At 35.0% G+C, this 26,179-nt stretch overlaps 1 protein-coding gene across 11 annotated transcripts; it reads left to right on the top strand.

The window, feature by feature from the left end:
- Positions 1-1,197: 1,197 nt before the first annotated feature.
- hfp (Poly(U)-binding-splicing factor hfp) lies at positions 1,198-24,693 on the top strand. Of its 11 annotated transcripts, XM_067129560.1 has the most exons (14): positions 1,244-1,325; positions 3,834-3,891; positions 5,738-5,919; positions 10,488-10,562; positions 13,341-14,483; positions 17,545-17,607; positions 17,736-17,896; positions 18,878-19,047; positions 19,172-19,289; positions 20,094-20,222; positions 21,291-21,461; positions 22,010-22,597; positions 23,116-23,305; positions 23,595-24,693. In XM_067129560.1, exons 7-14 carry the CDS (start codon positions 17,759-17,761, stop codon positions 23,702-23,704), a joined length of 1,614 nt encoding a protein of 537 aa, XP_066985661.1. In that variant the 5' UTR covers positions 1,244-1,325; positions 3,834-3,891; positions 5,738-5,919; positions 10,488-10,562; positions 13,341-14,483; positions 17,545-17,607; positions 17,736-17,758; the 3' UTR covers positions 23,705-24,693. The 11 variants fall into 11 exon arrangements, with proteins under 11 accessions (XP_066985658.1, XP_066985659.1, XP_066985663.1 ...); XM_067129562.1 differs by lacking the exon at positions 5,738-5,919 and having other exon boundaries at positions 1,238-1,325; XM_067129568.1 differs by lacking the exon at positions 5,738-5,919 and having other exon boundaries at positions 1,243-1,325; positions 13,341-14,501.
- The last annotated feature ends 1,486 nt before the right edge of the window (positions 24,694-26,179 follow it).

The following is a 26,179-nucleotide window of genomic DNA, read 5'->3' as shown; positions in this document are numbered from 1 at the left end:
TATGGACAGTGGTTTTATATAACTTTTTCTGATGTAGTCTATTTTACTTTAAAACACATTAGGACATTATCCCAACCATTGCATTTAGCACACAGCCATAAAGTCCGGTAATGAAAATGTCCCTCGTTCAGACGTCCAAGTACATCTTCTTAAGATGCCTTCACAGGCTCACAGCAATTTTTTTCCTTACTTGCGTCAGTCTTTTTTTTAACAGCATTTAGGAACTGCAGCAGAACTTCGCTTATTTTCATTTCGCACGTTTTCATAAACATGAAATGCTGGAAATGTACTCCTGAATATCGTGGAAACTGTGCGAAACTTAAAAAAATATATATACAAACGATTTGAGATCGACAACAAATGATCTAGATTAGGGCACACACCGGGTTATTTCGTACCCTTCGTATACCATTCCGCCGGGCACGACATAGGTCTGCTCCACGAGCTGGTTCTGATAACAATTACATTTCCCTTGAATGAGAACTATTATATTTTTATACAGTGCAGCTTTTTCACTACTTCATGTAGTGTGACAGTGTAAGAAGTTACAAGTGTGAAAGTGGCAGTATAATGATAATTAGGAAAGGAAATAGGCCATGTGAAGATTGGAAATCAAGGCTTTACCCCACTGTTGTTTCCACTGCCATGTTAGTAAACTATCATATTCTGAATCTTTTGCTGTCTTTGTAAATATGCTTTGTTTGTTACTCTGTTTGCCACAGCTTTTATGAGTACCATGTTGTTGTAAGGGTTTATCAACCCTCACAGTTCCTTTCAGAATACATTTGCACTAAATTTATCTCGTATATATTGCTAAATTGTCATCCGTGATGATAACTCACAGTCAGCTTGATTTATGTTATTATTAATGATATAGTATATTTGTTTGGCTTCATTTATCTCGTATCTATTGTTGTAATGTCATTCGTAATAATTACTTATAGTACAGCCAGCTTTATTTATGTTGTTATTAATGATATACTATAACGCTTTGTGCCTCACACACGAAATACATTCACGAATTACCACGTCAGGTTATACTAAATCAACATGAATGACAAATAAACATTACATATTTATATGCATCAATATATATATAAGAATTTTAATTATAATACATTATGATATAGCGTAATCAGACGTAGTAATTAACAAATTCAAAGAAGAAAAAAAAAAGATTATTGCTGTCCCGTGTGTCAAAAGGTACGAAACGGCAAGATGTCAGTCCACACGACTCAGTTCAGTCGCGTTCCAGAAGAAGCAAAATGGCGTCGCTACCAGGACCACCACTACCACCTCCAATGTTTTCTAATGGTCATTTAATGGTAAGCCCGACCTTTTTCTTGACTCCCAATGAAGAATAGCAATCGGCGGTCCTATTTAGGTTAATTTCGACCGGTAATTCGGTCTAAATGTATTGTTTTCTGGAGGGAGAAGGGAGCCATCGGCCGCCTCGCATCGCCCGTTCGATTAAGTAATTACCGTAGGCTAGGCCGATCGTTTTTCGGCGTAGGTGAACCCCCGGCCCCGACCGCGTTGTTAATTAGATTTGTTTGATGGTATCAAAAGCAGTATTCGAAGATATATACCAATATTTACGCCAGGCGTAAGTCTGTGAAGGATTTGGGTAAATTATATGTACGGTAGGCCCTAAGGCGAATTAGCCTATGGTAGTCCTAGCTCAGCCCTCGGAAGCCGCTCTCTTGAAGTATTGAAGGTTTTCAGATCCATATTTAATCAAAATTTGACCAATAATGATGTTATTGACAAGATTAAACACCAGAGGCGTCCTTGAACCTTGTTTCCCTACAATAGGCATAGGCCTAGGGGATGGTGGGAGCACCGATAGGAAACCGGGGTTAGGCCTAACCCTAAAAAAAAAGTTTTGCAAGTATTGATGGTATAGACAAAATTAATTGCCATTGGCAATCCTAAACCTAGCTCACTTAGCGTAGGCCATGTGGGTCCCACTAAGGTAAACATAGGCCTACAGGCTTAGGAGTTCTTTAGAGCACCGACAGGAATTCGGGATTGGGCCTAAGTGAACAAGGTTGCCTTGAGAAAAAGAACGGCAAAACTGAAGGGTAACTCCGCACGGGCCACCATGTTGTTACGGAAAGGTCCCGAGCACACGCAAGTCATACACAAGGCACGAGGGAGCCATATGTTCAAGAAGGGATTGGCTAAGGAAGCCTATTATAAAAGGAACTGCACTAACATAATATACCCTAACCTAACCTGACACAGCAAAGGCTCCCCTATAACACTGCGCATGCACGACAGCATTCCAGGATGTCCAACATACAAAAACATATCAGGTCTGGTGTTAATTACAGGTCAGTTACAGTCGACCTTCCAAAAATAACAGTAAATTGTTAATAGGCAACCAAAATACTACAAGATAAGTCAGTACCAAGGTAATACCATTTGCGTTGTAACCGTATAGTTCTACCAAAGGAACATTCACACTCAGGAGACTCAGCCCCTTGGCCTCTATTTCTTGGGCATATCCTATATTAAACCTTTTGGCTATCCTAATGTATAACCATCAAAATATTAAAGGACCTTTTAAATTATTGAAAGAATTACTTTCATGGTTTTAAGGATGCACAGATATTAAGCAGGCTTGCCGTTATTTACTAATTAGTTGGCAATGACCATCCAAAATTAATTTTTGCAACTGGTCTGCTGGTGTGTTATGAATTTTTAACCATTATTCTTGATGTGGACCTCTTGTTATTGCTGTCCAACAAAGGTTATAAGTAATAGTGTTAAATATAAACTCGTTTGGAAATGGTTAATTGAGATGAGCATTTCTAATGCCTCTATGTGAGCCATTTCTGAAGAATTTCCCTCAAAGGAATTTTTACTGAATGGTTACACACCTAACAATTGCCTAGAAATCTAAAAACGCAAATGGCTTTTAGTAGGTCAGGCATTGTAAAATTGAAGGGATTACTCCATGGGATTGGGAGAATTGTAAGGCCTCATTATTTCAGAAAAATCAGGAAATGACTTCCCAGAACTGAAAAACGCACCCTTGACAGTAGACAGCCATAGTGTAAGTGAAAAGACTTTGGTGAATAATGGCTGATAACTGAAAACATTGGGGTACTTTAGCATAAGAATTGACGAAGCTCTATTTGGTTGAAAATTGTATGTAATTGTTATGCAAGAGCACCTGAAATGTTTTTATAAGCATACTTGAAGAGTGCTTGTACAATAGGTGTATATCATCTACCAGTTTTAGGCCATGTGTAAGAAGGTATGGAATGAACACATTCAAAATAATACCGTTATACATAGAAAAGTGATGAAGTCTTTCATTTTTCTCTATGTAAATACAGTACCTAACTTGTACTACACAAGGGGAAAATGCCCAACCATTTCTGAGTAAATTTGCTGTTGCCTTGGAATGACATATCAGAAATGGGTGAATTATGGTCATTTTGGCATTATTAACCTAAGGAATGTAGGTTGCCTCCTAGTTTTAGTTTGGAATTATTCTGTTGTCAAGCAGTAATTTTTATTTTTTTAATTGGAATATACATAAAGCTCATAAGTAGGACTCCATTTTTTCTTGAATGCTATATAAGTAATTCTACAGAGCTCTTTAAAGCTCTGCATAGTACGCTGTGCATAGAATGTATCCTTTTCTATATTGTTCAGTCAAAAAATGCTATTGATAAATGATATCTCCGTATTTTTCTTTTGTAGAATTACTGCTGTCATTAATGATCATTATACTCACTCACTTTGCATGGGCAGGACTTTCCTGACCTTGAACATTATAATGTTGATACTCATTCACTAACATGTTTTGATGTTTCCAGGTGAATGGTGACACAGCAATTGTTGAACCTGCGGAAAAGAAGATGAGGGTGAATGAAGGTATGGTGGCTAATTTCCATTGTCTTTTCCTTTCCAAATTTTTAATGATTTCCTGAATACAATAAATAAGTACAATTAATCACTAGGATGAGATTCTCTAAAATAATCTGTACCCAATATTGAGGGCATTCTAATGAAGTAGAGGATCTCAATGTAAAAGTGAATAGGTAAGAATAAGAGAGAAATTACATTCTTTGCTGATTATTATGCAGAGTTTTAACTGCACCCGGCTTTTGTAGTGGTTTATGAGGGAGCGAAGATGTGTTCGTGCAGTGTATACAGCCTTTGGACCTTACACAATGAACGTCGAGTTTTTCTGTTAAGTCCTCGGTAGTAGTGGTTGTGTATCACAGTACTACTAGGGAATTACAAGTGAACTCGTAATTGCTGTCCATTTCTTCTAAAGCAAGTGGAATTAGCCTTAATGACTTGAGATCTTTTAGTAAGTCTTTGTATATAAGTATGTGAGAATGTTAAAGTGTGGTGTGGAGTGGGAGACAGTATTACAATCTTTATTTCATAAGTATCAATGAAATGAAGTACTACTGCATATTAACAATCTTCATTGCTTCTTACTTTAACAGTTTGGTGTTGTGTAACCTCAGGAAGCCATGAAGTAAAGTAAATGTTGAAAGTTTGTTTACCCATGAAAATCGGTAGCTCATAAAGACAGTTATTCGGGGGCTTTTCCTTTCAGTGGTTCCAGTACCAAATCATCTGTTAGAAGTTTACGATTGTATAGGTTCTAATTGATGCGAGATGTCGGACATAATATGAATCTAGGTACTACTGCTGCATACAGTATACGTTACTGTAGTGGGTTTTGCTCAGCCAGTCATCATTTTGTCCTATTGTACTACTAAAGGGCAATGAATGTTTTTAGAGAACTCTGTTGTTGTGATCTTGTCCACTGCCGCAACTAATTTTTGACCTAATTTCTTGGGAAAAGAACAGAAAGAAAAAGTTTGGTTGTATGAAGCTTGGGATGAACATTTTGAAACATTTCTGGTGTGGTGTTTGTCGATGGCTATCATTAGAAGTTGTTGGTTACAATATTACTATATATATGCTGTACTTGAAATGGCCATTCTGTGGTCATTTGTGGAAATCAAAATGTAACTCGAGACTTATATATGAGTATGGCATGCAAGTATGTGATACTACGATGTCAGCAATGGAAGCAGAGTGCAAATGTGATACCTGGGTATATTGAATCGGAAGTTATGTTTTTGCTGTTCTTGAAGCATTTTTTGACCAATAAATGCAGCCATTTTTAGAAAACTTTGTAGTTTTCATCGTGATGTTAATTATCAAGGCAAAGAAACTGTATTATCCTGGAACCTATATGTTCGAGATGTTATGTATTGAGAACTGAATACTAAAGCATTCTTGATGCAATCTTTTTGTATGCTTAACATCTAGTAGTGCTGTATAATTCCCAACATGCATTTAATTGTAGCAGAGTATTTTTGGAGCCTGATGCTTCTGCCTTAGAATTTGTAACCATGTACTGTATTGGATTCATGAGAACTGTCATTTACTTACTCAGGCATTGAATAATGCATTGTCATTGGTTTTTGTAGTACTTTAGATGTGAAGGAGATTGTTTTCAGTTTGCAAAAATTTATATTAAAGAAAGTTAACAATATGTACTGTATTCCTTATGTAGTTGCAAGATTTTCCTTTGTATATATTTCCACAGGGCTCTTGGCAAAGTTATATAATGGGCAACAAGAGCCTTTAATGTTTGTGCTGGGAAAATTTTTTTGATTAGTACTACATAGATTAATTGTTATACATTTTTTCCCATTTCTACACTGAACCTTTTCTTTAATGGCTTCGACAGTTATGACGGTAGAACTTGGGATGTAATAGTTCTGTGTTTGGAAACTTAGGTTCCAATGGGCTACCCTTACTACTGCAGTGCCTCCAAAACAAGATCATGAAATCAAAAACTTTGTATCTCATCTCCAGCAAAAACCAGTGGAGGAATTGCACCAGTACCTGGATAATTCAGCTGAAATTTAGGTCAGCTACTCTCTGTTGCTTATCAATTTATCCTAGCTCATTGAAAGTGGTTTGGAAAATAATGTTGGGAGTATAGGGAGATGGTCTTGGGCCTGGGGATTGAATTGATCTGTATATTTTAAAGAAGTTTTTATGACCCTCACTGAGAAACTATTACTGCACTTGTAATTACAGTTCTTAAGTGGCCTAGTGCATAGTTAAGTTTGTATTTTGATAGTCCCAAATATTTAGGAGTTGTATTGTTGGTATATAATGTTGTTTGGAACCCAGGAGTTTGAGTGGCTAATATGCTGCAATATTTGTTAGATTTATCTTGTTAAGGTATGGGCAGTTTCAGATAGCTACTGTTTTTACTTTGTTTCAGAAGCTGTATCTGACTGTAACTATCACAGTAAAACCAAAAGTAGCAGGATTTGAGTATAATTTACAAAAGTTGCAAGACTCGTTTCCTCGTTTTTTTTTTTTTTTTCGCATAGATAGTACTAGTTTGGTCCGACAAAATACGAAGAATTTGTTTCTGTAAAATGTAATAGAAATACTACGGTAAATGAAATGAAAAGAGATTTATTAGAAGTGGAGGTAAATAAATGAAAAAATATTGATTAAGGAAAAGGGTATTGCTTACTACAAACATAGGCTTGAAAAAGAGGAACAAGAATTATGGGAAAGGTTGTGCCGTGGCATTTGCCATTGCCAGATGGTAAACTGTTACATTAATCTAGAAACATATGTTCCCACCATCTTATTTTTCATTTTGTTGGTATTTATCAGCCATAGCAATTGCACAGTCAGTTTTTCAGTGATTTGTGTGATATCGTCGTAAAGGTTATCTTTGTTACTTTTTCAAGTTGGGCCAGTACTTGAGTGTTTTCCCCTGAGAATTTTCAAAGTCCATGACTTTTTTTATACAGAACAATCTATAGTTCTAATTTAACAAGTAAACACTATACCAGATTTGGGTTTGCAAAAAAAAGTTTATATATATAGAGGGTTCATGTTACCACCATGTATTTTGCTCTTGTGCATTTGTTCCAAACATTAGATTGTGAAATGTGAACTGTTACTCTTGGCTGAAATGAATGTAAAAACTATGCAGATTATTTTTGTTTATAGAAAGCAAACATAATGAAGTTTACAGTGATGTAGATTATCAAGGGAGAATGGTTTCTTACCTAGATATCAAGTTTGAGAGTTGTTATTGTAACTCATTATTTTCAAGAAGTGTACATATACTAGTGCTCTTGTCTTTTAGATCAGTAGTAATGATTTTGTATTGCATTACTTTCAAGTCCCAACTGTCTTATGGATGGGCCTCCTGTTAGAGTACACACCTGTTTGTTGAAAATAGTGAACTGCTAGTCACGTTTTCATGCAGGAGATTGATGAACCCTCATGCAATTACTCACTGTTAACTTTCAAGGCAGATCAAACCAGTGTTCCTGGACATGAAACTGGGAAAATTCATACATTGATTTTGGAACTGAGGATTTAGATGGTTGATTTTTCAGAGAGAGAAAAAAAAAAATACCTGGCCCTCTGTACAGTTGATTGTTTAGAGGCCCCACTTGAGGTGCAAATTTGATTTTAGCTTTTGTAGACCCAGACTCGTGCTGTTATGTAGCTTCCATTTTTCCAGGCTGTAGTGGTTCACATTTTATAATTTTTTGTCATTCCAGACCTGTGGCTTCGTGTATGATAGGAATATATCCTTGGAATTAGTTGTGGGCTTGATGTACTAAACTGTGCCTGTATAATAGTAATGTAAAAGCAGTTTATAAGTTAAAATATATTTAGTGTTAAAATTTGTAAGTAGATGTTGAGAAAATATTCAGTAAGAATTCTTTTTTAGGTTAAATGAGGGAATTTGACGATACAATACTGTATCGAGATAGTATCGTAGGGCTGCTAGTGAGAGTACATGCTAATCTTATACCTCCGCTAATTGTTGTGAATATTCTATCTACTAGTTTGATGTAAGCACTTCATGTCTTAGGTGACTTGAAAATCCATGAAAATTATTTATAACCCTATTAGATTTTTCCTCAATTCAAATCTTGTCTGTTCCAGACTCACGTGCTTTCATGCTGATCACATTCTTGTTTGGCTATGCATTTCTTTGTTTCATCCATGTAAATTGTGGTACAGTGTTGCACTTAGTTAAAAAAAAAGGGGGAAAACGGGAAAATTGTATCAAAATGACAAGTTCATGTTAGCTGAAAAATTTCTATAAATTGACAGAGAACTGTCAACAGTGTAGCAGAGATACTTTACAAATTTTTGTTCATTGTGCGAAACTGAGACATTCAGTGGTATACAGTTGCAAGTTTATTGTTATTTATGGCAGTCATCACAGAGTAAAGTAAAAGAAAAGGTTTTTAATTCTTTATTGAAAAATTAACTCTTGACACCTTAGGTGCATAACAGTAATTTTCTTTGATCGGTCATTGCAGAGTTATATTTCATGGTAGGAGATTAATTTTGCAGTTGTTTATTCTGTATTGCTAATGCACTGTAAAACCATAAAAAATGCAGAAATTTTGTGATTTTGACAGTCTAAAGCTTTTGGTAAAAAACTATTAGTGATATTTACAAGATAGAGGATTGTCATCTGTATACGTACAGGTGCTGTGAATTTATCGTCCATTTTAAAATGACAAATAAATACAAGACATCTGATAAAGCAAGTAAATAAGAATGTTTTCATAACACGAAATTGTTTTCTCATGTATGCCCTTTAATCATGTTTTGCCTTGTTGCAATGAACAAGATATACCCAGTCATCTCAACTTTTACTCTGAAGGATTGAGAAGCCATTCTTGAGCATGCCCAGACCTGCTTATGATGTTCACTTCTCTCCTCACTCTTTACATGCCAGAGTATTGGGAAGGGAGGAAGGTTCTCTGTTAATGACACGTTTGATTAAAAACATGTTGGTTATGAAAAAATTGTTTTTTCACAACCATGTTAATCATGTCTTGTGTGATTGGCAGTTTGGTTTGGAGGGTGAAAGTCACCAAGCCTCTTATTAATTAAATGTCATAAAAGCATGGGGTGAGGCTTACAAACTCTGTATTCCAGAGTATGTGCTTCTTCCAATTACCCATATAAAGGGCGAGTAGGTGTGCGATAGCAGGAGATTGTTAGAGATAAATTCTGACTGGCCTGAATGAACAATGCAGGCGGTCCCCTCTGAGTAGACAGGTAGCCAAGGCCAATAGAGCAATGGCCAACTGTCTAGCTTTGTGCCCCACAGTGACTCATGTCTTGACCACAGAATCGAGGAAACGGGAGTTGTGTACTAGGCAAGGCATGGAGCTGACTGAAATGTTTCGAGGAGACCAGTGGTAAAAGAAGTATAGTATTAAGTCTGAGTGTGTAAGGAGAGGACTTGGAAGGGATGTCTCCCCCTAAAAGTGAGAGAGGGGGGGGGGGGCATTTGGAAAGAGATAAGGTACCCAGTAGTTGGGGAATCTGAAGACATAGTAAAGTTACGTGGCACAAAGCTTCAAACTCTTCTGAGTAAAGATAACCACAAATTCACAGACCAATTACAGCACGTATTGTACACGAGAACACTATTAATCATGGAAAGATGGGATGTAAGAGTTAAAGGTTTTTATCAGGTTGAGTGAAAATTAAATAAAAGCATGTCCAGTCAGACCTTGACAAGTGTGCTTCAGTATGCCAGAATGTTGCAGGTCAAAACAAATAAGTACTGCAAACAATACTTACTGGCCCACTCTTGTGGCAAAATTCAGGAAAATTAACAGAGAACCAAAGGAATATCCTGTCCACATATGGGGTAACTTATGATTAACAGGGTTATGATGAAACAAATCCATAAAAAAATACAAAATGTCTTTGCTTGTTGCTATTATGCTACAAGTATGTGATACAGTATAAGGATTTTTGGTACTGCTGTGTGTAAAAGTACTAAATTATATTTTCCCTTTGATGGCTGTTTGTAATTGATATTAGTCAAGTTACATTAGTGAATACATAGAGTTCTGATAAATTAATAAAAATGTAACAAATACAATATGTCATGTGTATAATAAAACACTCATACATATAATGTAATCCATGCTATCAGCAAAGTACCTCCCTTGCATACGGCAAGCATCTCAGTAATATTGTATAAGTGTCTTGATGACAAATAGACAACATAAATGGTGAATACTATATTGAGGTCAGAGTTCACATGATGTCTCAGCGGGTCATCAGAACCTCAAATGGTTCAAAGCTGTGATTATGGTATTTGTGGCGTTGTCTTTAAGACTTGACTTAGTGCATAATTTGAAATCTATACTGTACTGTTACAGGTAGTTAACAGTATCTCGGTGTTCCAAAGTTTCTTGTAGTATAGAGTGAGAGTAGAGCAAGGTTATAGCCTCCCTAAAGTAATGTAAATTACATGATGAATGAGTTAGCTCAGAGTGGAGCAAAGCAAATTGTTACTTGACTGTATCACTGTAAATATTTGAAGTGACGATGGTTTAGTGCAATTGCATGTAGTTGGTTGCTGGCCTGGGCTATATAAATGCACAAAGTTTTCCTTTCTATTGCAGGGGAGTCACAGCACTACTAAAACTAAATCCTTTGAGAAACTTCCATCCACCCTTTACTGCCCTCTCCGATTGGAGGTATTTAACATATTTCCGACTTATAGAAAGTTTCAACCTTATCCATTCACCCCATGCAGGAAACAGATGTCGTTAATATCTTTTTTTCTCGTAAAATATTGGTTATTATTGAATGAAGTTAAGATTGAAGTGTAGCTTAACATTTATTGTGCTCCAGTACATAGGATTTACAATTGAGGTATCATTAGGTGTTGAGAATGAAGGTTGTATATTTAATGTTGTTTTTGTTGTACTAAAGGAAATTGAAAGACAGCGAAGACTTAAAGCAACTTACTAGATAGCATGAGATAGACATGCTTTCATTTACAGCTAATAAATTATCACAACTTTTTCTGAACAAGTGGTTATTGAGAAAAGACAAGCTGTTGTTATTATTTAATGTTTATTAGTTTTGCTTATCATCTTTTGTTATGCAAAGTTTTCTTTTGGTTTTGGTGGTGTTAATGTTCATTCAAGTAAGCATTATTGGAGTGCAGCTATTTAACCCTTTCTTGTGTCTGATATCGTTTAATATCTTTGTCACTTAAGCTTAATGGTCTTTCATTTTTATAGTAAACCTTAATTTCTGATGGGAATGACAATCAGAAACTTTTTATCTCTCGTTAAACTTTGTGTTGCCCGTGTATAATGCCTGCTAGGTGCTGTACTTTATCACATTCAAGTATCTGTTAGTTAAATAGAAATTCTTTTTTTGTTGCTTTCCTATGGTTCCATAGTGCGTTGGCTATGCTCTAATACTGTATGTAGGAAGGCTAATCAGCTGTGCCCAGTTTCATACTTATTGCTTGCTAGCTTTAGGTTTAACAAGTAACCCACTCCATTATATACAATTTCAATTACCAGATATATATATATATATATATATATATATATATATATATATATATATATATATATATATATATATATATATATATATATATATATATATATATATATATATATATATATATATATATATATATATATATGTGTGTATGTATGTATTTCTTTTTCCCATTTTCCTTGCTCTGGGTTCCCAATGTTGAATTAAGGCAGGGCCGTTATCTCGTAAAAGTAATTTCCGAATGTAGAGCACTTGTCTGCAAATTGATGTAGAGAATCTGTGTAAATATTACAGATGGGTGAAATTACAGTTTATTAAGCTGTGGGCACAGTCGTTGTTTTGATAGTTGTTCATAACTTTCCTTATCTTGTTACTGTGAGTTGATAATTCTCTATAATTTTTGTTGATTTTGTAATTAGTGACAAAATGTAGTATGCTACCTGATTGCAAGTGATAGTCTTCTTTGGGAAGTACACTGTAAAAATTGTCAGGTTGAACAGAAGTAATCTGTGATAGCTCGATTACACAACAGTGTGGTGGTCAAATGCAAAACTTGGACATAGGGGATAACTGGATGTGGAATTGAAAATACAAGCATGTGTCTAGAATCACTCATTTACAAACAGTTGAAACATCATTATTTCACAGTCATAATGCATGTTACCAACATTTTGAATCTGGTTCCTGTACAGTAATTTTGTAAGTTGCATAGCATTGCTTTTTCCTTTGTTAACCCTTTGAGAAGCAAGTTAAACTTTTGGCTGAAAAGATTTTTAGATTTTTCTTTTAAATCGTAGATGGTCATGTGGATAGAATTGCACGTGTATATGGAAAGCTTGGGGAGCATTTGAATTGTTTTATCTTCAGTGCATTTTGTCTCACGCGATTTGAAGTGCACCCTTTTGAAAGATTTTGAAGTTCTTTATCTTTTTAAAGAATCTGTAGACCTAAGTATTTCTCAAAGGGTTAATATTAATTATTTTTCTCCCTTTGTAATTTGGGTCCTGTGTCATTTGTAAGCTTCAGTGTTATTTCAGAATCCTGTCTGTTCTGGCTTTTTTTCTCCTTTTATTTTACTTTTGTTTATAAAGTTTTTCATACTAAATTTTAAGTTCATTTATGTTGCCATTTTTGTTTTTGTCATACCACTGTAACTCATGGTTAGTATAGATATAGGTCGGGAATTTGTAAACGACTAGAAAACCTGGACTTTAATTTTTCCTCTATACCACTCCTTTTGTAGATGTTCGACTGCATATCTTTAGTAGACTAAGCGGTTAAGCCCACGTAGATTGTTGCAAAATATGTATTATTCCTTTAAGATTGCTTCAGATAATTGGCGAATGAGAACGGTTATTTATTCTTTTTAGAACATATTTTATGTTATAAGCAATAAAGGTCTTTGGAGTGGAATGATTAGATGATTGTATGTGCTTGTATTTCAGTGAATTCATTCATAAGTGGATGGATTTATTTGGACTTAATGAAATATCTTTACCCTTTACTACTTGAAACAACAAAAAGTGTGTGTGTGTGTGTGTGTGTGTGCTGTGAGTGTGTTTACGTGTCAAGTATGAGGTTCATAATAAAAGTTAATGTTAGCTGTTTGATCCATTCTTTCTCTTTGGTCATTAACAAAAATGCAGTGTGGGGGCTGTACAATAGTAATTAAAAGCTCATTGACCCAAGTGTGGAGAAACACAAGGAGAGCTTCAAAATGATTGTGTGATGAGGTTCTGTTGGGTAAAGCAAAGGAGAGAATGAAGATGATGAGATTGAAGGGGAAAACAGATTGAAGAAGTGACACTACTACTACTACTACTACTATACTACTACTACAACTACTACTACTACTACTTTTGGGCTTGTATGGATTAGTGTGCAGTAGTATATGTGACAAGGGTGGCCACACTAATGTTGTGTCTTCTTCTCTCTTCTTATCGTTTTTACAGGTTGGCCCGACTCACAATGATCGCTTGTGTTCGATCCTTTTGGCTGATGCCCATCATCTATTGCTGCGTCCCAGACCTCCACACTACTTAGGGCAGACATTTAAAAACCTTTCATTAATAGAGCTTTTTTTATTTTTATTTATTTTTCACTTTTTCCTCATGGACAAACAGTGCTGGTTTCATTTGACAAGTCATAGTATATCCCTCTCACTGCATAGAGATACAGTATACAGTATAAGAAAAAAAAGTTTTGGTCATATGGAAAAGTTGTTGTTCTATTTAGACGTTACTACATCCTTCACAAAGCAGTGTTTTGCCACAGGCATTTTATTTACTGGTGCCCAGTTGCTTTGTGATGGTAATTGCTTTTGTTTGTTTTGTTATCTTTGCAGATATTGGCGAATGGGTCAACTTTCAGTGATGCGTGGTGCACCTGCCCCAGTGTGTACAAAAATAAAGGGAATTGTATATGCTAGCTTATGTTTGTAACATAAAGACCCAATAAGAGAAAATAAAGTGAGAGAGACTTAGGTTTAACAGTTAAGAAATGGATTCTCAGACTAAAGATAGATATACCTACCTTTTTTCTTCATGATTTGCTAAATCACTATAGTAGTCCACAGAACTTCGTTTTGGGCTGAGATTTTGATGTGGAATGTTAAGAAGTTAATGTGGGAATGAGTGTGTTCAGTAGTGTGTCAGTGGCCGCCGAGTGTTTTTTATATTCTACTCTTTGCAGAACACAGGTTGAGCAGCCTTAGACTACTCCACAGAGTACCTTGAAGACTTGCGACGTAAAATGGCTAAGCCCCAGTCTCAGTTATTTCAACTGTGACTGGTTCATCCTCATAATATAATATATATCTATATATTTTCATTATCATGATATTTCAGTGCCATTGTCACTAAACTCATCAGTCATAATACGAGTCTGTCATAGTATCAATCTACCTACCAAGCAACCAACCGATGATAGTATGATATCTCTCTTGTGTGAATATGTGATATGCCTGTTCTTTTTTTCTTTGTCATTTCATGGTGTAAGGTGGGCAGAAAGGCCTCAGCGACAGGGAGATTCAGCGGCTGACCGTTCGGCAGTTAGCTGGGGCTGCTATTTCGCATTGTAGCCTCCCCAGTGCAGTGGTAATGGTTTTCATTAAGGTGCACCTGTAGACCTGTATACTATACTTGTCTTTTGGCAACTGAACTAATATACTGTATTGATATCGTAAAAGTTTTTTTTTTTATTACTACTGGTCAAGTGGATTGATTGGCTGTCATTTTTTTTTTTTTATCTGAGGGTAGTGGGCTTGGTAGAAAATTCATATGGACCTCATATGAAAATGTATATGTGGGTTAACAAGCCTAGTGTGTTTATTTTTGTAAAGTATTTTTGTGCTGTTTAACTGGTTATAGCTATCGTTCAAGCTGAAGTATTGTACTTTTTGCCAAAAGACAGTCTAGTTCGCTGGGATATTGGAATAGGTGTGGCATTTGTTTCATCTTTTTTTGTAGAATGTTTCATTCTCGATTCTTCTGTCTCTCTTAATATTACAGCATAAAATATTCATTTATCTTTTGTGAATGGGCAAAACCCAACACATGTAGCCAATGCCTTTTAGGAATAAAAACAGGGAATGTTGTAGATGAGAACTTGACTTTGTCTAGGTTTTGAAAGGCTTGTCAGCATTGGATGCAATGTTGTCATCATCATTGTTGTTGTGTAGGAAATGGGATTGCTCCTTTATGTAATTGGAAATTGGGAGTATCTAATTAGCCTTTGGACAATTTCATCCTGCATTTTTTTTCAGATATTGTGGGAAGAATGCATTTGTTTATTGTTGATACATAGCTGCAGTGATGCTCTTTTTTTTATGATATTGGTTGTCCAAGAGTACTTCATTAAAATATGAGTATATTGTACTTATTTTAGTAATTTTATGTAATACAGGTGGAGTTTAACTTGAGGAAAGTTGTGTGAACTATGCTCTTTCTTACAGGACTTTTTTATATTTTAAACAATGTTGAACAAGTGTTTGAGGATAGGAATTGCTTGTTAAGTGATGTTATTACCTGGCACATACAGCCAACATCTCACGAAAGGAATTACCAAATTTTTTCCTATTTTATTTGTTCTGATTTTTTTTAAGTAGTGCAGTCAAATTGCAATAATGTAAGGATCAATTAGTGGTCCAGTATAACCCATTTTATTCTGTTGTCTGTGGTGTTTGAAGTTATTTGACCCTTGAATAGCTCTTTCTACCAACAGAAATGTTGCTGTTTCAAGGTTTATTTTTTAAGAATGTGTTCAAGAACCATTGGGTTTCGTAGGTGGTTCAGTTCTCTCTTTTTTGGTTGATATGGTGCCATCTATACTACAGTAAGGCAATATACAGGATAAATTGATTAATGAGTCTAGATATTAAAGGTGATGTTCTGCTGACATAAGTTTACCAAACTTTAAAATGTTGCCCAGACTCACACTGCAGTTAAAATGTTGCCCAGTCTCACACTGCTCTTTAACTGTGTTTGTCTTCCCACCCCAAGAAGAGCCGTCAGGGGAACTGTCAGATGTGTTCTCCCTTTAACTTTCTTGAATTTAAACCAAAGACGTGGTCATTTTTGTCTTCTTGTTTGAAAGGACCTGGTCATTATTGCCTTCTTGTTTGAAAGGACCTGATTTTTGAGGCATTCCTTGTCATGGTAACATTTTCTCAAGAATTGGCTCATGCCAAAGAGTGGTGATCTTAATTTTTATGGATTTTTTTAATAGTATAATTAAGACTTAGAAGGAACAGGACAAGACTTTGTTCTTGAAATTTTGAGTGCATAGATGTCTAACTTGTTAAATCTTGTCAAAGCTCTTCTGAAGTATTTGTATGTCGAAGACAACATGGAGTTGTATATGTTTATTTTGACCACTCTGAAGCAACTGCATATTCATGCCAAGTAGTCTACCCATTTTTGTTTGATCCTTAATGGTAATGCAGTGTTTCAACCTTGGGTTTTGCAGTCCTCATTTACATTGAAGACATTTATAACTTACCTTGTATTTGATTACCCTACATTAATACAAACACACTGCTTACCCAGAGCTTCTTGGAGTTGTGTCAGCCAACTCCATTAAGTGTTATGCATCTTTGATTATGCTTCCTAGTCTTATCGGTGTTTAGAGTTTGCATCCTGGCAAGTTTCACTATGCTAGGAAGTGTCTGAAATCGTTTTGTGGGTTCTGACAAAATGACCATGTACAAGAATTACTGTGACTCGTTATACGACAGATTTTTGGTAAAATTTGTTGTGTAGATTCCATGTAATTTTAAAAGTGTGAATTTTAAATGAGGTTTTCAGTCTTTATCCCCCCCCCTTTTTTTTTAATTTGAGGATTTCTGTAAAACAGGATATAAAACAAAAAATAATGAGTAATTTAAAATAACGCGTCCTGTTTCATCATCATTTACCATAACTTTTAGAGATTTACAGAAGCTGTTGCCTGTTAATAACGTCACTTGTGATTTCAATTCTTGATTGTCTTGTTCGGCCATAAGTTGGATGTAAAGGAATCATAAAACAAGTGCCTATTAAGAAAACAGTTGTGTTTAAGTATGCTTGCATTGTTTTTTTTTTTTTTTTGTTACATAATGGTTTTTTACATAATTAAAAATCTACAAATTTTAAGAAATTTGCACAACTGTAATTGCATGAACTCATATACCTTGGATGATTAATATGTAGGAACTACTGGTCTGGTTAAAGTATATTCTAGTGGTGTTATAAGGATTTTGTTGAGTGTCATTTTGAAGTTTGCATAGGTTCTAGTCAACAAGATTTTTAATGCTGTGAGTCATTTTTATTGATTGTTTCTTGGTACTTCCTTCGTTGAGATGCCTGTGGGCAGAAAGTCAGAAAGTAGGGAGATTTCAGTATGAAAGAGGCTCAGGATATCCAGATTTTTCTTTATATTGCTGTATCTTGCCAGTTGTTCATGAGTGTTGGGATAATTCCATTGCCTTGAAAGTGGAATCGTCTTAACATGTACAAGATATTTTAGGATTCTTGTACTAAGTGTATTGGTTCCTGTCTTTCCACCATTTTCCATTCATTCTTTTGTAACTGGTTGTTTAATGATTCCTATGGGCAGGCTATATGTCAGTGTTGTGCCCAGTTTGATACAAACCACTAATTCCGTATCTTGATTTGACAGAAGGAGCCACTCGGTCGCGGTCACCCGTTCATGATGTTGACCAGTCGGGACCTCTTGTGTTGGGTTAGTAATCACCTTTTTTTTTTTTTTTTTTTTTTTTTTTTTTTTTTTTTGACAGTTATATCAAATGTATGACAGTAATTTTAGGTCCTTTTGTTTGTGTGGGTAACGCTTATTGTTTCTGTATTTAGGTCAGGGTGCCAAGAAGGATGACATGGTTCACCTATTAGGCCAGAGCCTGCCTCGTCTTTCATCGGATCAGAAAGATGCAGTTGCTAGAGCGAAGAAGTATGCAATGGAACAGTCTATACGTCTTGTTCTTATGAAACAAACTTTAGCTCACCAGCAGCAGGTTTGTGATTTTATTTGTAAAATATTTTTATTTTCTTGCTTGACTTTTCCTTTTTCTTTTGAGATGATTAAATAACCAGTCAGATGCCCCAATTGACACAAGTTTCGGGAAAGGTTAGAATGTTAAGGAATAAGAAAGTGGTCAAACTAGATGGAACCAGAAAATTCCTTTTTAAAATGGAGAAAACTGATGCTTAGAGATGGAAGAAAAAAGTCTGTAATGCTAGAATTGCTGGATTTAGCACAAAAAATCTGAGAAGGCTGGGTGCCTAGCTGGCATTATTTAATTGCTTGAGGGATGTGAGACAGAATTTTTCAGCTCGGCAGAAAATTATTAGGGATATGAAGTATAAGGCAACCAAATAGCCAGTGTGAAATAAGAATTCATTCAGATGTTTTGACCAAAGAAATTGGCTTGATTTCATGCCTTCTTATGACGAAATGGACCACTAGTGTTTCAAAGACAATTCCCTGCTGTTTAACTTGATGAGGTTAAACAGCAGGGAAGAGAAGAGTGCTCAAACCTTGAAGGTAGTTACCACCTGATGATGATTCAGAGGCATGCATGTGTGAATGGGTGCATTTAGCTTTTCTGCTGCTTCTATCTTGAAGACATTAAAATGAGTGATTTATATGTTTGATGAGTTAGTAGTAAGAATTAAAAAAAAAAATTCTTTAAAGTTAATTTTATATTTCAGTAACAAATTATTAGTTTTATATATGCAACAAGTATTCTGCCATGAATGGCTATGAAATGATGTTAATGCTACTCTGTTGCATCTTTCTGTGTGCAGTACAGTATATAGCTACATGAAAGTTGATCTGTTATTGAAAAGTACATACTTTGTGGGAACTACGTAGGGGATAACAGAAATATGGATAATAATTCAATTTTTGCTGATAAGCTTATCACATCTTGCAATATATGAATTACTAGTGAGAACATTTTAATTATGTCTGGTTTTTTGTTTTTATTTTACAGCAAGCCAAATCACTACAACGTCACCAAGCCTTAGTTTTGATGTGCCGTGTTTATGTCGGTAGTATCAGTTTTGAACTTAAGGAAGACACAATTAGACAAGCATTTGTTCCATTTGGGCCCATCAAGTCCATAAACATGTCATGGGATCCTGTCACTCAGAAGCATAAAGGGTAATTATAAATGTTTGGTTGGCATTTGTAAAATTTATTTTTCTGTACAATATACTGTCTCTTATATCTGTCCATGCAGCTTTGGTGTTTTTGACACTTGTTGATTGTGTGTGGAATATTTCAGGTTTGCTTTTGTTGAATATGAAATGCCTGAAGCAGCGCAGCTTGCCCTTGAACAGATGAATGGTGTTATGATTGGAGGGCGCAATATCAAAGTGGGACGGCCATCTAACATGCCACAGGTTAGTACTAACTTTTAATGGTACATATTTCAAGTCCGTGCTTAATGTCACTCACACCTTATTTTCCATACTTGAAATTGGGCAATTTTAAAGTGGAAATTTGAATGAAAAATGTCTTTCTTAATGCCATATAGTGACTCAAAGAACTTCTAAGCCATTGGGCAAAATATTTAGACTTTTTGGGAGAAAATCATATTTAATTTATACAAAAGTAGAAAAATTCATGCAGTGAATGCATTGTAGAAACTAGTACTTTGAAGTCATGTATTTCCTGTATGTGCTCTTTATTCTAATTTGCCGTGATTTTGACCAAATGACTAAGGTATTTTAGAGTTACTGGTCTTAATTTTTTATTACTTTCATGTAATAATTCCACAAGATTCAAATCGTGTATCAGTGTGGTTTAATCATCAAATGCATGAAATGTCTAGATTGATGGGACTTCAGTTAAATGTAAGGTGAACAGAAATAAATGGGACATTATATACCAAGGACTGATAAGATATGTTTGTTTAGTACAATTTTTGTTGTTGTATGGAAGTTTGTCATGATGTGACAGTTAAACTTTAAAATGTAAGATTTTGTGAAATTGAGAATGAGTTTTTTTAAAAGAATCTTAGGCATCAGCTAGGCAGAGAAGTTATGAAAGTTTTGTAGATTAGACAGTAACGAAAGGGTGATACAGATGGCTTGGCTGTGACCCGTAAGTGGAAATTATTCAACTTCTCTCATTTGTTGATCTTGACTCAATATCCTTGGCAAATTGAGTGTTATTTGAAATCAATGATGTTACCTTTCTTCCAGGCCCAGACTGTTATTGATGAGATCACAGAAGAAGCTAACTATTATAATCGTATATATGTTGCTTCAGTTCATCAGGATCTATCAGAAAATGACATTAAATCTGTTTTTGAAGCCTTTGGGAAAATTAAGGTAAGAGTTTAGAATGTAGTGTAAGCAATTTTGAAGCAAATCAGTGACTTTAAATTCAGTAAAATGCCTGTTGGTGGGCCTAGTATTTAATTTGATCATTCATTTGTAGATAAATCTTTGAACATTGGCAAATGTTATTGTAAGGCAGAATAACCATTGGTTGGAACTTATTGGTTATTTGAGTAAAAACAAAGTGTTGTTACATTTGCCCAGTTTCTATTAGTTGGAACCTATTGGAACACACTGAAAGTACTGACAGTTTTGAGTAAAACTAGATACACTAAATTAGATTTTTATTAAGTACTCATTCTTTTAGACACCCTTGTTATGCATTATTAATAAACAGTTTGACTTGAGGAAGTGATTAATATTTTAGGACAGCATTCTACTCGGGGAATCAATAGGGAAGTTCACTTTTCTGTGGACGATTTTGAAGTAGCAGTGTTACTTCTCACTGTGGGTGAAATAACTTGACACTATGAGTTATGTTTTGATAAATTTATAACCATGTCATAAAGCCTGGTATCATCTTGTTATTCCATTGGCATATTTCCCTAAATTGTAAAGGTAGTTACAGAATGTTAACACTTGTCTGTGAAGATGATAACCAACATTAGAACAAGTAGTATGGAAAATAACATAAGCAATGCTGTCAACCTTCATGCCCAGGAAAATAATACACAAACTAAAAATTCAGAAGGAAAACTGTCAACCTAAAATAAATATATATATATATATATATATATATATATATATATATATATATATATATATATATATATATATATATATTAAAGTCTTTAATTTTACAATCTGAAGGTTCTGTGAACCATGATAAATTCAGGAGATGCACATAAAGAAAATGGTGTCAAAACATCTAACCAAAGGTCAGGACCCAAAAGTATCAAGTGAGGCCAAGAGAATGAAAAGCCCTAAAAAAAAATTCTGCCATCCTCAGTCATATTAACTTCAAGAAATGGGAGAAGAGGACTGAATAAAATATCAAGATATGAGAATAAATTGGTTTTAATGTGAGGTGTTCTCATATAATTCATACTTTTATTTCAGCATTGTATGTTGACACCAGGAACAACGCCTGGTAAACATAAGGGTTATGGTTTTATTGAGTATGAGAGTTCTCAGTCAGCACAGGAAGCCATTGCATCTATGAACCTGTTTGACCTTGGAGGACAGTACCTGCGTGTAGGCAAAGCAATAACTCCCCCGGGATCTTTCTATGTAAGTGATTTAAATTTGCTTGTGTATTGATATAATTATGCACATATCTTATGAGTTATACTTTTTATGACATCATTGTTTTTCACAATTTTTTAATGACAAACTTATATTTAATTGGAAATCACTTGAGTAGATGGATGGTTATTTGATATAGGTTATGTATAATGTATATTTATAAAAATATTAATGCAGTTTATTCATGCTAAATATAATTTAAAATTTGCAAAGTCTAGACATGAATCCCCAGATATAAGTTGTTTTTGTGGATAATATCAGATGTAATTGAAGTCCTAATAAGTAATAGTAACTTTTTATTTAAAAGGACTGCAAACTCTTGGATTAATTTTTTTTTTCGTATGTATAATTTTCATTTGTTTAAATTTTAATTGGGTTAGATGTAATAGTATTGTAAGAAGATGAACATCTCTGTACAGTACAATTATGTGCGTGATGTGGATGATTTTTTTTATTCCCTCTCATTCTTTTGAGCTAAAAGGGATTATTGACAAGAGTTATTAGAAGAGGATTGATCCATTTATTTTCTTCAGGGACCTTTGACAGCACCAACGCAGATGCCAACAGCAGCAGCAGTGGCTGCAGCTGCTGCCACAGCTAAAATACAAGCTATGGACGCATTAGCTACAAATGCCATAGGATTGGTTCAAGGCTTAAGCACATCCCCTTCCCCATCACAAATACCACCAGTAGGGGTTGTCGGAGGAGTTTCCTCTGTGGGTACTTTAGGTGGGGGAGCTTCAGTACCTCCAATCGGAATGGTGGGTGATTCCCCTACAACTAGTACCATATCAACACCTTCCTCGGTTCCTCCAGTTGGAGTCGTCACTAGTTTACCTACCATCAGTGGCTCTGCCGCTTTACCACCACCAAAAGTTATTACATCGGTTCCAGTTCCTGGCATTACAAGTTCTAGTACTTTATCACCCACATCCTCTAGTGTTACGACAATTGCTGCAGGTGGAGGATTAGACGAGCTTAAAGCAAACCACCAGGAGGAGTTAGCAAAAAAATTGATGGATGACAGTGAGCCACAAACTCTGCAACAGCAGGAAACTATGTCTATCAAAGGCCAGTCTGCCCGCCATCTGGTCATGCAAAAGCTTATGAGGAAAACAGAGGCAAGTTATTTGAATTTGTGCATTTTATATTTGATGTTTAGTATGTCATTCTCTGATACTTCTGCATTTTATATTTGATGATTAATTCTGTAATACATCCTAGCTACTTTGAAATTTCTTTGAAAGGGGGTGGCTTGAAACACAGCTGTGCCCAAACAGACTGGGTATTTACGAGGTTACAGATAATTTTCTATATTCATTGTAAATTTATTATTCATGGTACAGTGTTGGTTCTGGTCATGTTTTGAGCTGAATAGTAAAATGACTTAATGAAGGAACACTCTCCCAACACACACCACGTCGTAGCACTGCTACTAGATGTCAAAATAATTTAATTGAGATGATGTTAGAATTTCAAAGGATGAAATTTTATTAATGTCATTGGAATCTCGAAGGGTATTTTGGCCATTGCACACCAGGTGTTTCATGAAGGAGCACTGAAGAGTTTTGCAATAGAGCAATTCCATGTATTGTATGTCTCTTTGTGAGGGTTTTAAAATTTTTTTATCTGTTTGCAGTCATCAGTTGTTATATTGAGAAACATGGTTGGCATAGAGGAAGTGGACGAGTTTCTTCAGGATGAGATAACAGAAGAATGTGGACGGTTTGGTACTGTCAACCATGTTATTATTTATCAAGAAAAACAGTCAGATGAAGATGATGCTGAAGTCATAGTCAAGATTTTTGTTGAATTCTCTAGTCCAAGTGGTAAGAGAATGTGTATTTATTATTTTAATTCCATATTTTACTTGTACTGAAAGTAACTTCATGGAAATATAGATTAGTTGCCTATTCAGTCTTTGGCCAAAATTCAAGACATGTTTTGGAAAGTTTTATGGTTGCATGACAGGTTCCTTAGAATGCATTAAGAATAGCAATGTGAAAATCATAATTTTAGCATTACTGCTGCTTAAGTTTTATGGGACAAGTTTTGGTAGTGAGTTAATGATGTAGTTTTCTTTAGTGAATGTATAACAGACTTGAATTTTCTTTTCAGAATCTGTGAAAGCGCAAGAAGCCCTCAACGGACGATATTTTGGCGGCCGGTTAGTGAAAGCAGAATTGTATGACCAAAATATGTACAATCATAATGATTTGTCAGGATAGAACAGTTATTTTTTTATCTTTTTCTAGGTATTCAAGAGGTACTTGACTCTATGGAAAAATTAACAATTCTTGGTGAACATACATTTTAGTATGCGAATTCCCATCCTCGAAAATAGTCTAGGTAAACCGATGAATTTGTGTGTATATATAAATATATATTATTTTGTGTATAGTCATTCAATTCATTTTGTTATTTTTATAGTGCTAGTTTCACATCCCCCATTCCTACAGAACATTGACTTTCGTTTCATAGTTGTGTTGATGATTTTAGGTCATCAGTCATCCTTTCATGATATTGCTCATCAAAGTCTTTCATTCATTTATTTTATATTTAATGGGTATTATGTATTTCATGATTTCATGTATTGTTACAAGCACCTTTAATGTCTTCATGTTACCTCATAAGTCTTCATTTTGTTTGGCGAAACAAATTTGAACTGAGTATTAGAGGTTGGTATTATGCAGCAATAGGTTGATCATTGCAGTTATTTCTGGACTTAATGAATATTTCTTCCATTCAGGTTAGTGTTGGACATGATTGTGAAACAAAGTTCTATGCAATTTTGACACTTGAGAAGTCAGTGGTTTTAAACTGTTTGTAGTTAAGAAGGTCAGTGTTTTTGTGTTCTGAAGGTATCAGTATATTGTAGTAGTATTTGGTTTTTTATATTTTTATCTTTCATGTCAGAATTTAGTAAACTTGAAAAATTTGTGGTTTTTTTAAAAGTGAAAGATAACAGTTAGGAACAGTTGTAAGCTTCCCATAAACGTATAGAAAGAACATATGAGGTGCTAGTTTCCTTCATCTGTTTGTTTTACAAAACTACCCTCTATTTCAAGAGAACCTTTTTGTTAGGAATCATTTCAACTTTTTCTTTAAGTGATTAGCTATGGAAGTCAGTTTTAGTGTTTAGACAATTGGAAACTATTCCCTCAATTTAAAGCTACTAAATTTTATTTTCTACCTATTTTAAAAAATGTGAATTTGAGTCTTGTTTTTTTTTCCCCACAATAATTTACGCACATGCTTAGATAAGGGTTTTTGTCACAGTTGGAGATTAATGAAAAGGTGGCAAAGAAATAAATGGGTGTGTACAAAAAATCAGGCTTGAAATATCCAGTAAAAAAGATGAGTGTATGCAGACCTGTTCTAAGTACCCTTTATTGGGTTAAAAACTCTTGGAACATGAAATGTTCTCTGCAAAATGCAGTCAGTGACAGTGAAATGAGAATCAAGTAAGGCAGGCACTGAAGGGCAAAGGAATACATTTAAGAGGAGGTATGTTTTTGTTTTTCCATTACAAAGCTGCTTTCATCACCCATAACAGGTAGTATCAATGTTGCTAGTAGAAAAGTGGAAATAAGCAAATATGCAGTGCAAAACTAAAATGAATATTTTATAAAAAATTATTTTAGCCAATTTCAGAATTATCGTTGGTTATGTAGTTTCTATCTATTTTGATGTCTAGCAATCATTTCTTCAGTGTTTTGAAGAATCTGTGAGATTTACCTGATTTGCATTTGGAGTGCTATTTTATTGACTTAATTTTCTTTACAGCTCAGTGTAGCCAGTTTTTGTTTTCCTCACTGATAGATAGCACTCAAGATTCCAGCCTCATTTAATGCAGCAAGTAGTGTTTCCTTAAATGAACATAGTGTTTTTTGTTCACTTCCTATATAAGGTACTGTAAATGTTTCTTGTATGATATGATTTGTTTTATATTTTTTTATATTTTGTGTGAACTTTTCATTTCACATAGTTTTGGCTTATCAGTATTTTTTTTCCTGTTGGTGAGGCACTTTCAAGTGACCTTTTGTTTGCTATTTTTTTACCACTAGGTTGTATAGGCTATTAAGAGATTCATACCTATTGGTAGTGAGGACTTCCTCACTTAAATTCTGTGTTATCTTGTCATGAATCAAATGGTCAGCCATGTAAGAGCTGAAGAAATTAGTTTTGTGGTCTGGTTGAAAAATAGCAACGTACCATCAAGTACAGAACTGTTTATATTGTGTTGATCTTTGTGTTGGGTCAGAGTTCTGTAAGATTTCTTTACTGGATTAGTGACACTTCTTGCCCTTAGCTTTAGCTTGGCTTCTTTGATGGGCATGCCCACACACTTATAATATTTACTTTGCTGTGGTATACATCGGTTACATACATTCATTTGATAATGCATGGTGGTTTGACCACATTTGTGCACCACCCACCTTGTTTTATGTATCTTTGTGGAAAGAGTTGTGTTGTAGTTTGCCAGTATGGTAACTACTGTTTCTTTCACATTAGGAGTATCCTTCAGCACGAGCTGGAACAGTTGTTGAATCTTGGTAACATGGTAGTTACCTGGTGGAGATGGGGGATGTTAGGTGGGTTTACCCTCACTCTCCCACCCTGGCCACTTCACTTTTTCTTCAGCCACCAGACTGAGAGGACACATCCTCTTTCTGTTCCATGTGTGCTTGTTTGATTTTGGA

Source organism: Macrobrachium rosenbergii, chromosome 27 (assembly GCF_040412425.1).
Source record: "Macrobrachium rosenbergii isolate ZJJX-2024 chromosome 27, ASM4041242v1, whole genome shotgun sequence".
In the NCBI taxonomy this organism is placed as follows: Eukaryota; Metazoa; Arthropoda; class Malacostraca; order Decapoda; family Palaemonidae; genus Macrobrachium; species Macrobrachium rosenbergii.
The sequence above is the reverse complement of the archived record's forward strand: the minus strand, read 5'-3'. Positions and strand labels throughout refer to the sequence as shown.

Coding starts and splice junctions, on each gene's coding strand:
- hfp (XM_067129557.1), top strand. CDS start 1,266: ATGGCGTCGCTACCAGGACCACCACTACCACCTCCAATGTTTTCTAAT. Junction 1,326..3,833: donor TTTCTAATGGTCATTTAATG/GTAAGCCCGACC, acceptor TGATGTTTCCAG/GTGAATGGTGACACAGCAAT. Junction 20,223..21,290: donor AAGCCTTTGGGAAAATTAAG/GTAAGAGTTTAG, acceptor CTTTTATTTCAG/CATTGTATGTTGACACCAGG.